This window comes from Gobio gobio, assembly GCF_949357685.1.
Source record: "Gobio gobio genome assembly, chromosome: 7".
In the NCBI taxonomy this organism is placed as follows: Eukaryota; Metazoa; Chordata; class Actinopteri; order Cypriniformes; family Gobionidae; genus Gobio; species Gobio gobio.
In genome coordinates, this window is record NC_137103.1 from 6,625,502 (window position 1) to 6,642,113 (window position 16,612).

Consider the following 16,612-nt stretch of genomic DNA (forward strand, 5'->3'; position numbering starts at 1 on the left):
ATGCTCTTTTATGATGGACAGATGCACTTTTATGATGGATAGATGCTCTTTTATGATGGATAGATGCTCTTTTATGATGGACAGATGCACTTTTATGATGGATAGATGCTCTTTTATGATGGATAGATGCACTTTTATGATGGATAGATGCACTTTTATGATGGACAGATGCACTTTTATGATGGATAGATGCTCTTTTATGATGGATAGATGCTCTTTTATGATGGATAGATGCACTTTTATGATGGACAGATGCACTTTTATGATGGATAGATGCTCTTTTATGATGGATAGATGCACTTTTATGATGGATAGATGCACTTTTATGATGGATAGATGCTCTTTTATGATGGACAGATGCACTTTTATGATGGATAGATGCTCTTTTATGATGGACAGATGCTCTTTTATGATGGACAGATGCACTTTTATGATGTATAGATGCTCTTTTATGATGGACAGATGCACTTTTATGATGGATAGATGCTCTTTTATGATGGACAGATGCACTTTTATGATGGATAGATGCTCTTTTATGATGGACAGATGCACTTTTATGATGGACAGATGCTCTTTTATGATGGACAGATGCACTTTTATGATGTATAGATGCTCTTTTATGATGGACAGATGCACTTTTATGATGGATAGATGCACTTTTATGATGGATGGATGCACTTTTATGATGATAGATGCTCTTTTATGATGGACAGATGCACTTTTATGATGATAGATGCTCTTTTATGATCGATGGATGCACTTTTATGATGGACAGATGCACTTTTATGATGGACAGATGCTCTTTTATGATGGATAGATGCATTTTTATGATGGATAGATGCACTTTTATGATGGATAGATGCACTTTTGATGGATAGATGCACTTTTATGATGGATAGATGCACTTATGATGGATAGATGCACTTTTATGATGGATAGATGCACTTATGATGGATAGATGCACTTTTGATGGATAGATGCACTTTTATGATGGATAGATGCACTTATGATGGATAGATGCACTTTTATGATGGATAGATGCACTTATGATGGATAGATGCACTTTTGATGGATAGATGCACTTTTATGATGGACAGATGCTCTTTTATGATGGACAGATGCACTTTTATGATGGATAGATGCACTTTTGATGGATAGATGCACTTTTATGATGGATAGATGCACTTTTGATGGATAGATGCACTTTTATGATGGATAGATGCACTTTTGATGGATAGATGCTCTTATGATGGATAAATGCACTTTTATGATGGACAGATGCTCTTATGATGGATAGATGCACTTTTATGATGGATAAATGCACTTTTATGATGGACAGATGCTCTTATGATGGATAGATGCACTTTTATGATAGATAGATGCACTTTTATGATGGATAGATGCTCTTATGATGGATAAATGCACTATTATGATGGATGGATGCACTTTTATGATGGATAGATGCACTTTTATGATGATAGATGCTCTTTTATGATGGATAGATGCTCTTTTATGATGGATAGATGCTCTTTTATGATGGATAGATGCTCTTTTATGATGGATAGATGCACTTTTGATGGATAGATGCACTTTTATGATGATAGATGCTCTTTTATGATGGATAGATGCTCTTTTATGATGGATAGATGCTCTTTTATAATGGATAGATACACTTTTATGATGGATAGATGCTCTTTTATGATGGATAGATGCTCTTTTATGATGGATAGATGCTCTTTTATGATGGATGGATGCACTTTTATGATGGATAGATGCACTTTTGATGGATAGATGCACTTTTATGATGGATAGATGCTCTTTTATGATGGATGGATGCACTTTTATGATGGATAGATGCACTTTTGATGGATAGATGCTCTTTTATGATGGATAGATGCTCTTTTATGATGGATAGATGCTCTTTTATGATGGATGGATGCACTTTTATGATGGACAGATGCACTTTTATGATGATAGATGCTCTTTTATGATGGATAGATGCTCTTTTATGATGGACAGATGCACTTTTATGATGATAGATGCTCTTTTATGATGGATAGATGCTCTTTTATGATGGATGGATGCACTTTTATGATGGACAGATGCTCTTTTATGATGGACAGATGCACTTTTATGATGATAGATGCTCTTTTATGATGGATAGATGCTCTTTTATGATGGACAGATGCTCTTTTATGATGATAGATGCTCTTTTATGATGGATAGATGCTCTTTTATGATGGATAGATGCTCTTTTATGATGGATGGATGCACTTTTATGATGGACAGATGCTCTTTTATGATGGACAGATGCACTTTTATGATGATAGATGCTCTTTTATGATGGATAGATGCTCTTTTATGATGGACAGATGCACTTTTATGATGATAGATGCTCTTTTATGATGGACAGATGCTCTTTTATGATGGATGGATGCACTTTTATGATGGACAGATGCTCTTTTGTGATGGATAGATGCACTTTTATGATGGACAGATGCTCTTTTATGATGGACAGATGCACTTTTATGATGGATAGATGCACTTTTATGATGGATAGATGCACTTTTATGATGGATAGATGCACTTTTATGATGGATAGATGCACTTATGATGGATAGATGCACTTTTGATGGATAGATGCACTTTTATGATAGATAGATGCACTTTTATGATGATAGATGCTCTTATGATGGATAGATGCACTTTTATGATGGATAGATGCACTTTTATGATGGATAGATGCTCTTTTATGATGGATAGATGCTCTTTTATGATGGATAGATGCACTTTTGATGGATAGATGCACTTTTATGATGTATAGATGCACTTTTATGATAGATAGATGCACTTTTATGATAGATAGATGCACTTTTGATGGATAGATGCACTTTTATGATGATAGATGCTCTTATGATGGATAGATGCACTTTTATGATGATAGATGCTCTTATGATGGATAGATGCACTTTTATGATGGACAGATGCTCTTTTATGATGGATAGATGCTCTTTTATGATGATAGATGCTCTTATGATGGATAGATGCACTTTTATGATGGACAGATGCTCTTTTATGATGGATAGATGCACTTTTATGATGGACAGATGCTCTTTTATGATGGACAGATGCACTTTTATGATGATAGATGCTCTTTTATGATGGATAGATGCTCTTTTATGATGGACAGATGCACTTTTATGATGATAGATGCTCTTTTATGATGGATAGATGCTCTTTTATGATGGATAGATGCTCTTTTATGATGGATGGATGCACTTTTATGATGGATAGATGCACTTTTATGATGGACAGATGCTCTTTTGTGATGGATAGATGCACTTTTATGATGGACAGATGCTCTTTTGTGATGGATAGATGCACTTTTATGATGGACAGATGCTCTTTTGTGATGGATAGATGCACTTTTATGATAGACAGATGCTCTTTTATGATGGATAGATGCTCTTTTATGATGGATGGATGCACTTTTATGATGGACAGATGCTCTTTTGTGATGGATAGATGCACTTTTATGATGGACAGATGCTCTTTTGTGATGGATGGATGCACTTTTATGATGGACAGATGCTCTTTTGTGATGGATAGATGCACTTTTATGATGGACAGATGCTCTTTTGTGATGGATAGATGCTCTTTTATGATGGATAGATGCTCTTTTATGATGGACAGATGCTCTTTTATGATGGACAGATGCACTTTTATGATGGATAGATGCACTTTTATGATGGATAGATGCACTTTTATGATGGATAGATGCACTTTTATGATGTATAGATGCACTTTTATGATGGACAGATGCACTTTTATGATGGAAAGATGCTCTTTTGTGATGGATAGATGCTCTTTTATGATGGACAGATGCACTTTTATGATGGATAGATGCACTTTTATGATGGACAGATGCACTTTTATGATGTATAGATGCTCTTTTATGATGGATAGATGCACTTTTATGATGTATAGATGCTCTTTTATGATGGATAGATGCACTTTTATGATGTATAGATGCTCTTTTATGATGGACAGATGCACTTTTATGATGTATAGATGCTCTTTTATGATGGATAGATGCACTTTTATGATGTATAGATGCACTTTTATGATGTATAGATGCTCTTTTATGATGGATAGATGCACTTTTATGATGTATAGATGCACTTTTATGATGTATATGATGTATAGATGCACTTTTATGATGTATAGATGCACTTTTATGATGGATAGATGCACTTTTATGATGGACAGATGCTCTTTTGTGATGGATAGATGCTCTTTTATGATGGACAGATGCACTTTTATGATGGATAGATGCACTTTTATGATGGATAGATGCACTTTTATGATGGATAGATGCACTTTTATGATGTATAGATGCACTTTTATGATGGACAGATGCCCTTTTATGATGTATAGATGCACTTTTATGATGTATAGATGCTCTTTTATGATGGATAGATGCACTTTTATGATGTATAGATGCACTTTTATGATGGATAGATGCACTTTTATGATGTATAGATGCACTTTTATGATGGACAGATGCACTTTTATGATGTATAGATGCACTTTTATGATGGATAGATGCTCTTTTATGATGGATAGATGCACTTTTATGATGGATAGATGCACTTTTATGATGGATAGATGCTCTTTTATGATGGACAGATGCACTTTTATGATGGATAGATGCTCTTTTATGATGGACAGATGCACTTTTATGATGGACAGATGCACTTTTATGATGGATAGATGCACTTTTATGATGTATAGATGCACTTTTATGATGGACAGATGCCCTTTTATGATGTATAGATGCACTTTTATGATGTATAGATGCTCTTTTATGATGGATAGATGCACTTTTATGATGTATAGATGCACTTTTATGATGGATAGATGCACTTTTATGATGTATAGATGCACTTTTATGATGGACAGATGCACTTTTATGATGTATAGATGCACTTTTATGATGGATAGATGCTCTTTTATGATGGATAGATGCACTTTTATGATGGATAGATGCACTTTTATGATGGATAGATGCTCTTTTATGATGGACAGATGCACTTTTATGATGGACAGATGCTCTTTTATGATGGACAGATGCACTTTTATGATGTATAGATGCTCTTTTATGATGGACAGATGCACTTTTATGATGGATAGATGCTCTTTTATGATGGACAGATGCACTTTTATGATGGATAGATGCTCTTTTATGATGGACAGATGCACTTTTATGATGGACAGATGCTCTTTTATGATGGACAGATGCACTTTTATGATGTATAGATGCTCTTTTATGATGGACAGATGCACTTTTATGATGGATAGATGCACTTTTATGATGGATGGATGCACTTTTATGATGATAGATGCTCTTTTATGATGGACAGATGCACTTTTATGATGATAGATGCTCTTTTATGATGGATGGATGCACTTTTATGATGGACAGATGCACTTTTATGATGATAGATGCTCTTTTATGATGGATGGATGCACTTTTATGATGGATGGATGCTCTTTTATGATGGATGGATGCACTTTTATGATGGACAGATGCTCTTTTGATGGATAGATGCTCTTTTATGATGGATAGATGCATTTTTATGATGGATAGATGCACTTTTGATGGATAGATGCACTTTTATGATGGATAGATGCACTTTTGATGGATAGATGCACTTTTATGATGGATAGATGCACTTTTGATGGATAGATGCTCTTATGATGGATAGATGCACTTTTATGATAGATAGATGCACTTTTATGATGGATAGATGCTCTTATGATGGATAGATGCACTTTTATGATAGATAGATGCACTTTTATGATGGATAGACGCTCTTATGATGGATAGATGCACTTTTATGATAGATAGATGCACTTTTATGATGATAGATGCACTTTTATGATGGATAGATGCTCTTATGATGGATAGATGCACTTTTATGATAGATAGATGCACTTTTATGATGGATAGATGCTCTTATGATGGATAGATGCACTTTTATGATAGATAGATGCACTTTTATGATGGATAGACGCTCTTATGATGGATAGATGCACTTTTATGATGGATAGATGCACTTTTATGATAGATAGATGCACTTTTATGATGATAGATGCTCTTATGATGGACAGATGCTCTTTTATGATGATAGATGCTCTTTTATGATGGACAGATGCACTTTTATGATGATAGATGCTCTTTTATGATGGATAGATGCACTTATGATGGATAGATGCACTTTTGATGGATAGATGCTCTTATGATGGATAGATGCACTTTTATGATAGATAGATGCACTTTTATGATGGATAGATGCTCTTATGATGGATAGATGCACTTTTATGATAGATAGATGCACTTTTATGATGATAGATGCTCTTATGATGGACAGATGCTCTTTTATGATGATAGATGCTCTTTTATGATGGATGGATGCACTTTTATGATGGACAGATGCTCTTTTATGATGGACAGATGCACTTTTATGATGATAGATGCACTTTTATGATGGACAGATGCTCTTTTATGATGGACAGATGCACTTTTATGATGGACAGATGCTCTTTTATGATGGACAGATGCACTTTTATGATGGACAGATGCTCTTTTATGATGGACAGATGCACTTTTATGATGATAGATGCTCTTTTATGATGGACAGATGCTCTTTTATGATGGACAGATGCACTTTTATGATGATAGATGCTCTTTTATGATGGACAGATGCTCTTTTATGATGGATAGATGCTCTTTTATGATGGACAGATGCACTTTTATGATGATAGATGCACTTTTATGATGATAGATGCTCTTTTATGATGGATAGATGCTCTTTTATGATGGATAGATGCACTTTTATGATGGATAGATGCTCTTTTATGATGGACAGATGCTCTTTTATGATGGATGGATGCACTTTTATGATGGACAGATGCTCTTTTGTGATGGATAGATGCACTTTTATGATGGACAGATGCTCTTTTGTGATGGATAGATGCACTTTTATGATAGACAGATGCTCTTTTGTGATGGATAGATGCTCTTTTATGATGGATAGATGCTCTTTTATGATGGACAGATGCACTTTTATGATGGACAGATGCTCTTTTATGATGGACAGATGCACTTTTATGATGGATAGATGCACTTTTATGATGGATAGATGCACTTTTATGATGGATAGATGCACTTTTATGATGGATAGATGCACTTATGATGGATAGATGCACTTTTGATGGATAGATGCACTTTTATGATGGATAGATGCTCTTATGATGGATAGATGCACTTTTATGATAGATAGATGCACTTTTATGATGATAGATGCTCTTATGATGGATAGATGCACTTTTATGATAGATAGATGCACTTTTATGATGATAGATGCTCTTATGATGGATAGATGCACTTTTATGATGATAGATGCTCTTATGATGGATAGATGCACTTTTATGATGATAGATGCTCTTATGATGGATAGATGCACTTTTATGATGATAGATGCTCTTATGATAGATAGATGCACTTTTATGATGGATAGATGCTCTTATGATGGATAGATGCACTTTTATGATAGATAGATGCACTTTTATGATGATAGATGCTCTTATGATGGATAGATGCACTTTTATGATGATAGATGCTCTTATGATGGATAGATGCACTTTTATGATGATAGATGCTCTTATGATGGATAGATGCACTTTTATGATGTATAGATGCACTTTTATGATGTATAGATGCACTTTTATGATGGATAGATGCACTTTTATGATGGATAGATGCACTTTTATGATGGATAGATGCTCTTTTATGATGGATAGATGCTCTTTTATGATGGATAGATGCACTTTTGATGGATAGATGCACTTTTATGATAGATAGATGCACTTTTATGATGGATAGATGCTCTTATGATGGATAGATGCACTTTTATGATGATAGATGCTCTTATGATGGATAGATGCACTTTTGATGGATAGATGCACTTTTATGATGATAGATGCTCTTATGATGGATAGATGCACTTTTATGATGATAGATGCTCTTATGATGGATAGATGCACTTTTATGATGGACAGATGCTCTTTTATGATGGATAGATGCTCTTTTATGATGGATGGATGCACTTTTATGATGGACAGATGCTCTTTTATGATGGACAGATGCACTTTTATGATGATAGATGCTCTTTTATGATGGATAGATGCTCTTTTATGATGGACAGATGCACTTTTATGATGATAGATGCTCTTTTATGATGGATAGATGCTCTTTTATGATGGATAGATGCTCTTTTATGATGGACAGATGCACTTTTATGATGATAGATGCTCTTTTATGATGGATAGATGCTCTTTTATGATGGATAGATGCTCTTTTGTGATGGATAGATGCACTTTTATGATGGACAGATGCTCTTTTGTGATGGATAGATGCACTTTTATGATGGACAGATGCTCTTTTGTGATGGATAGATGCACTTTTATGATGGACAGATGCTCTTTTGTGATGGATAGATGCACTTTTATGATGGACAGATGCTCTTTTGTGATGGATAGATGCACTTTTATGATAGACAGATGCTCTTTTGTGATGGATAGATGCTCTTTTATGATGGATAGATGCTCTTTTATGATGGACAGATGCTCTTTTATGATGGACAGATGCACTTTTATGATGGATAGATGCACTTTTATGATGGATAGATGCACTTTTATGATGGATAGATGCACTTTTATGATGTATAGATGCACTTTTATGATGGACAGATGCACTTTTATGATGGAAAGATGCTCTTTTGTGATGGATAGATGCTCTTTTATGATGGACAGATGCACTTTTATGATGGATAGATGCACTTTTATGATGGACAGATGCCCTTTTATGATGTATAGATGCACTTTTATGATGTATAGATGCTCTTTTATGATGGATAGATGCACTTTTATGATGTATAGATGCACTTTTATGATGTATATGATGTATAGATGCACTTTTATGATGTATAGATGCACTTTTATGATGGATAGATGCACTTTTATGATGGACAGATGCTCTTTTGTGATGGATAGATGCTCTTTTATGATGGACAGATGCACTTTTATGATGGATAGATGCACTTTTATGATGGATAGATGCACTTTTATGATGGATAGATGCACTTTTATGATGTATAGATGCACTTTTATGATGGACAGATGCCCTTTTATTATGTATAGATGCACTTTTATGATGTATAGATGCTCTTTTATGATGGATAGATGCACTTTTATGATGTATAGATGCACTTTTATGATGGATAGATGCACTTTTATGATGTATAGATGCACTTTTATGATGGACAGATGCACTTTTATGATGTATAGATGCACTTTTATGATGGATAGATGCACTTTTATGATGTATAGATGCTCTTTTATGATGGACAGATGCACTTTTATGATGTATAGATGCTCTTTTATGATGGACAGATGCACTTTTATGATGGATAGATGCACTTTTATGATGGATAGATGCACTTTTATGATGGACAGATGCACTTTTATGATGGATAGATGCACTTTTATGATGGACAGATGCACTTTTATGATGGATAGATGCACTTTTATGATGGATAGATGCACTTTTATGATGGATAGATGCACTTTTATGATGGATAGATGCACTTTTATGATGGACAGATGCACTTTTATGATGGATAGATGCACTTTTATGATGGACAGATGCACTTTTATGATGGACAGATGCTCTTTTATGATGGATAGATGCACTTTTATGATGGATAGATGCTCTTTTATGATGGATAGATGCTCTTTTATGATGGATAGATGCTCTTTTATGATGGATAGATGCACTTTTATGATGGACAGATACACTTTTATGATGGATAGATACACTCTTATGATGGATAGATGCACTTTTATGATGGATAGATGCACTTTTATGATGGATAGATGCACTGATGCACTTTTATGATGGATAGATGCTCTTTTATGATGGATAGATGCACTTTTATGATGGACAGATGCTCTTTTGATGGACAGATACACTTTTATGATGGATAGATACACTTTTATGATGGATAGATGCACTGATGCACTTTTATGATGGATAGATGCACTTTTATGATGGATAGATGCACTTTTATGATGTATAGATGCACTTTTATGATGGATAGATGCACTTTTATGATGGATAGATGCACTTTTATGATGGACAGATGCTCTTATGATGGATAGATGCTCTTATGATGGATAGATGCTCTTATGATGGATAGATGCACTTTTATGATGGATAGATACACTTTTATGATGGATAGATGCACTTTTATGATGGACAGATGCTCTTTTATGATGGATAGATGCTCTTTTATGATGGATAGATGCTCTTTTATGATGGATAGATGCTCTTTTATGATGGACAGATGCTCTTTTATGATGGATAGATGCTCTTTTATGATGGATAGATGCTCTTTTATGATGGATAGATACACTTTTATGATGGACAGATGCTCTTTTATGATGGATAGATGCTCTTTTATGATGGATAGATGCTCTTTTATGATGGATAGATGCTCTTTTATGATGGACAGATGCTCTTTTATGATGGATAGATGCTCTTTTATGATGGATAGATGCTCTTTTATGATGGATAGATACACTTTTATGATGGATAGATGCTCTTATGATGGATAGATGCACTTTTATGATGGACAGATGCTCTTTTATGATGGATAGATGCTCTTTTATGATGGATAGATGCTCTTTTATGATGGACAGATGCTCTTTTATGATGGATAGATGCTCTTTTATGATGGATAGATGCACTTTTATGATGGATAGATACACTTTTATGATGGATAGATGCTCTTATGATGGATAGATGCACTTTTATGATGGATAGATGCACTTTTATGATGGATAGATGCACTGATGCACTTTTATGATGAATAGATGCTCTTTTATGATGGATAGATGCACTTTTATGATGGACAGATGCTCTTTTGATGGACAGATACACTTTTATGATGGACAGATACACTTTTATGATGGATAGATGCACTGATGCACTTTTATGATGGATAGATGCACTTTTATGATGGATAGATGCACTGATGCACTTTTATGATGGATAGATACACTTTTATGATGGATAGATGCTCTTATGATGGATAGATGCTCTTATGATGGATAGATGCTCTTATGATGGATAGATGCACTTTTATGATGGATAGATGCACTTTTATGATGGATAGATACACTTTTATGATGGATAGATGCTCTTTTATGATGGATAGATACACTTTTATGATGGATAGATACACTTTTATGATGGACAGATGCTCTTTTATGATGATAGATACACTTTTATGATGGATAGATGCTCTTTTATGATGGATAGATACACTTTTATGATGGATAGATACACTTTTATGATGGATAGATGCACTTTTATGATGGATAGATGCACTTTTATGATGGATAGATACACTTTTATGATGGATAGATGCTCTTTTATGATGGATAGATACACTTTTATGATGGATAGATACACTTTTATGATGGACAGATGCTCTTTTATGATGGATAGATGCTCTTTTATGATGGATAGATGCTCTTTTATGATGGATGGATGCACTTTTATGATGGACAGATGCTCTTTTATGATGGACAGATGCACTTTTATGATGATAGATGCTCTTTTATGATGGATAGATGCTCTTTTATGATGGACAGATGCACTTTTATGATGATAGATGCTCTTTTATGATGGATAGATGCTCTTTTATGATGGATAGATGCTCTTTTATGATGGATGGATGCACTTTTATGATGGACAGATGCTCTTTTGTGATGGATAGATGCACTTTTATGATGGACAGATGCTCTTTTGTGATGGATAGATGCACTTTTATGATGGACAGATGCTCTTTTGTGATGGATAGATGCACTTTTATGATAGACAGATGCTCTTTTGTGATGGATAGATGCTCTTTTATGATGGATAGATGCTCTTTTATGATGGACAGATGCTCTTTTATGATGGATAGATGCACTTTTATGATGGATAGATGCACTTTTATGATGGATAGATGCACTTTTATGATGTATAGATGCACTTTTATGATGGACAGATGCCCTTTTATGATGTATAGATGCACTTTTATGATGTATAGATGCTCTTTTATGATGGACAGATGCTCTTTTATGATGGACAGATGCCCTTTTATGATGGATAGATGCCCTTTTATGATGGATAGATGCACTTTTATGATGGATAGATGCTCTTTTATGATGGATAGATGCCCTTTTATGATGGATAGATGCACTTTTATGATGGATAGATGCACTTTTATGATGTATAGATGCACTTTTATGATGGACAGATGCCCTTTTATGATGTATAGATGCACTTTTATGATGTATAGATGCACTTTTATGATGTATAGATGCACTTTTATGATGTATAGATGCACTTTTATGATGGATAGATGCACTTTTATGATGGAAAGATGCTCTTTTGTGATGGATAGATGCTCTTTTATGATGGACAGATGCACTTTTATGATGGATAGATGCACTTTTATGATGGACAGATGCCCTTTTATGATGTATAGATGCACTTTTATGATGTATAGATGCTCTTTTATGATGGATAGATGCACTTTTATGATGTATAGATGCACTTTTATGATGTATATGATGTATAGATGCACTTTTATGATGTATAGATGCACTTTTATGATGGATAGATGCACTTTTATGATGGACAGATGCTCTTTTGTGATGGATAGATGCTCTTTTATGATGGACAGATGCACTTTTATGATGGATAGATGCACTTTTATGATGGATAGATGCACTTTTATGATGTATAGATGCACTTTTATGATGGACAGATGCCCTTTTATGATGTATAGATGCACTTTTATGATGTATAGATGCTCTTTTATGATGGATAGATGCACTTTTATGATGTATAGATGCACTTTTATGATGGATAGATGCACTTTTATGATGTATAGATGCACTTTTATGATGGATAGATGCACTTTTATGATGTATAGATGCACTTTTATGATGTATAGATGCACTTTTATGATGTATAGATGCTCTTTTATGATGGACAGATGCACTTTTATGATGTATAGATGCTCTTTTATGATGGACAGATGCACTTTTATGATGGATAGATGCACTTTTATGATGGATAGATGCACTTTTATGATGGACAGATGCACTTTTATGATGGATAGATGCACTTTTATGATGGACAGATGCACTTTTATGATGGATAGATGCACTTTTATGATGGATTGATGCACTTTTATGATGGATAGATGCACTTTTATGATGGATAGATGCACTTTTATGATGGATAGATGCACTTTTATGATGGACAGATGCACTTTTATGATGGATAGATGCACTTTTATGATGGACAGATGCACTTTTATGATGGACAGATGCTCTTTTATGATGGATAGATGCACTTTTATGATGGATAGATGCTCTTTTATGATGGATAGATGCTCTTTTATGATGGATAGATGCTCTTTTATGATGGATAGATGCTCTTTTGATGGACAGATACACTTTTATGATGGATAGATACACTTTTATGATGGATAGATGCTCTTATGATGGATAGATGCACTTTTATGATGGATGGATGCACTTTTATGATGGATAGATGCTCTTTTATGATGGATAGATGCACTTTTATGATGGACAGATGCTCTTTTGATGGACAGATACACTTTTATGATGGATAGATACACTTTTATGATGGATAGATGCACTGATGCACTTTTATGATGGATAGATGCACTTTTATGATGGATAGATACACTTTTATGATGGATAGATGCTCTTATGATGGATAGATGCTCTTATGATGGATAGATGCTCTTATGATGGATAGATGCACTTTTATGATGGATAGATACACTTTTATGATGGATAGATGCTCTTATGATGGATAGATGCTCTTATGATGGATAGATGCACTTTTATGATGGATAGATGCACTTTTATGATGGATAGATACACTTTTATGATGGATAGATGCTCTTTTATGATGGATAGATACACTTTTATGATGGACAGATGCACTTTTATGATGGATAGATGCACTGATGCACTTTTATGATGGATAGATGCACTTTTATGATGGACAGATGCACTTTTATGATGGACAGATACACTTTTATGAAGGAAAGATGCACTTTTATGATGGATAGATGCTCTTTTATGATGGATAGATGCACTTTTATGATGGATAGATGCACTTTTATGATGGACAGATGCACTTTTATGATGTATAGATGCACTTTTATGATGTATAGATGCTCTTTTATGATGGACAGATGCACTTTTATGATGGATAGATGCACTTTTATGATGGATAGATGCACTGATGCACTTTTATGATAGATAGATGCACTTTTATGATAGATAGATGCACTTTTATGATAGATAGATGCACTTTTATGATAGATAGATGCACTTTTATGATGGACAGATGCACTTTTATGATGGACAGATGCACTTTTATGATGGATAGATACACTTTTATGATGGATAGATGCACTGATGCACTTTTATGATAGATAGATGCACTTTTATGATGGACAGATGCACTTTTATGATGGACAGATACACTTTTATGAAGGAAAGATGCACTTTTATGATGGATAGATGCTCTTTTATGATGGATAGATGCACTTTTATGATGGATAGATGCACTTTTATGATGTATAGATGCACTTTTATGATGGACAGATGCACTTTTATGATGTATAGATGCACTTTTATGATGTATAGATGCTCTTTTATGATGGACAGATGCACTTTTATGATGGATAGATGCACTTTTATGATGTATAGATGCACTTTTATGATGGACAGATGCACTTTTATGATGTATAGATGCACTTTTATGATGGATAGATGCACTTTTATGATGTATAGATGCTCTTTTATGATGGATAGATGCACTTTTATGATGTATAGATGCACTTTTATGATGGACAGATGCACTTTTATGATGTATAGATGCTCTTTTATGATGGACAGATGCACTTTTATGATGTATAGATGCTCTTTTATGATGGACAGATGCACTTTTATGATGGATAGATGCACTTTTATGATGTATAGATGCTCTTTTATGATGGACAGATGCACTTTTATGATGGACAGATGCACTTTTATGATGGACAGATGCACTTTTATGATGTATAGATGCACTTTTATGATGGATAGATGCACTTTTATGATGGATAGATGCACTTTTATGATGGATAGATGCACTTTTATGATGTATAGATGCACTTTTATGATGGACAGATGCACTTTTATGATGTATAGATGCTCTTTTATGATGGACAGATGCACTTTTATGATGTATAGATGCTCTTTTATGATGGACAGATGCACTTTTATGATGTATAGATGCACTTTTATGATGGATAGATGCACTTTTATGATGGACAGATGCACTTTTATGATGGACAGATGCACTTTTATGATGGATAGATGCACTTTTATGATGGACAGATGCACTTTTATGATGATAGGTGCACTTTTATGATGGATAGATGCACTTTTATGATGGATAGATGCACTTTTATGATGGATAGATGCTCTTATGATGGATAGATGCACTTTTATGATGGAGAGATGCTCTTTTATGATGGACAGATACACTTTTATGAAGGAAAGATGCACTTTTATGATGGACAGATACACTTTTATGAAGGATAGATGCACTTTTATGATGGATAGATGCTCTTTTATGATGGATAGATGCACTTTTATGATGGATGGGTGTTTATAAAGCTTGGAAGAGCAGGACAGATTTTAATATAACTCCGATTGTGTTCGTCTGACAGAAGAATGTCATACACACTGAGGATGACTTGAGGGAGAGGAAATCATGGGGTAACATTATTCAGTCTCTCAATGCAGAGTTATGTACAAAAAGCTACAGCAAAAAATAAAATGCATATGTACAGTATACATGCATTATTATTTATGTTTTTGAGTGCAGCATCTTCAGTGTGAGCAAGACTATCTGATGGCACTGCAAAGAGTTCACACAATCAATGCAACATTTGATTAGTGACCTAGATATAGTAGCCCACAGAATATACAATATTTCATATTCACTTTAAAGCATACTGTGGCAGGGTGAAGAATCACACTACACAGAATTCCGTGAAAAGCCCCCAGAGGGTGGGTTTATTGTGAAACAGTGAACAAACGTTGAGGCGGTGAAGTGTTGGTGCGCTGTGCTCCCTGTCTTCCTCTGGTGCAGGTGACTCGCGGTGACGTCAGTGAGACGGGTGGCCGGCGTGTCACAGGCTGCTGTCTGGAGAGAGAGAGAAGGGGAAGGGTTAGCGTGGCGCTCAAGTGTAGTGTAGTGCTCAAACTGGAGTCCCGTGGTGCTGTGCTTTATGCTGTGTGTTGATCGCCTGCAGCTGTGACGGTCCGCCCGTGCTGAGTGCTTGCAGGTGATCCTTGTTTGAGAGTTTAAATCAATGTGGTCTTAGACTTCACTGTA

General features: G+C 34.7%; 1 protein-coding gene across 1 annotated transcript in view; it reads right to left on the reverse strand.

Moving 5' to 3' along the window:
- Positions 1-15,718: 15,718 nt before the first annotated feature.
- Positions 15,719-16,612, reverse strand: part of LOC307129109 (prostaglandin F2 receptor negative regulator-like) — a 37,998-nt gene continuing 37,104 nt past the window's right edge. Inside the window, exon 4 of the mRNA XM_079821299.1 lies at positions 15,719-16,420. Coding sequence (XP_079677425.1) covers positions 16,407-16,420 — 14 coding nt within the window. The 3' untranslated portion in view covers positions 15,719-16,406. The remainder of the gene's footprint in view (positions 16,421-16,612) is intronic.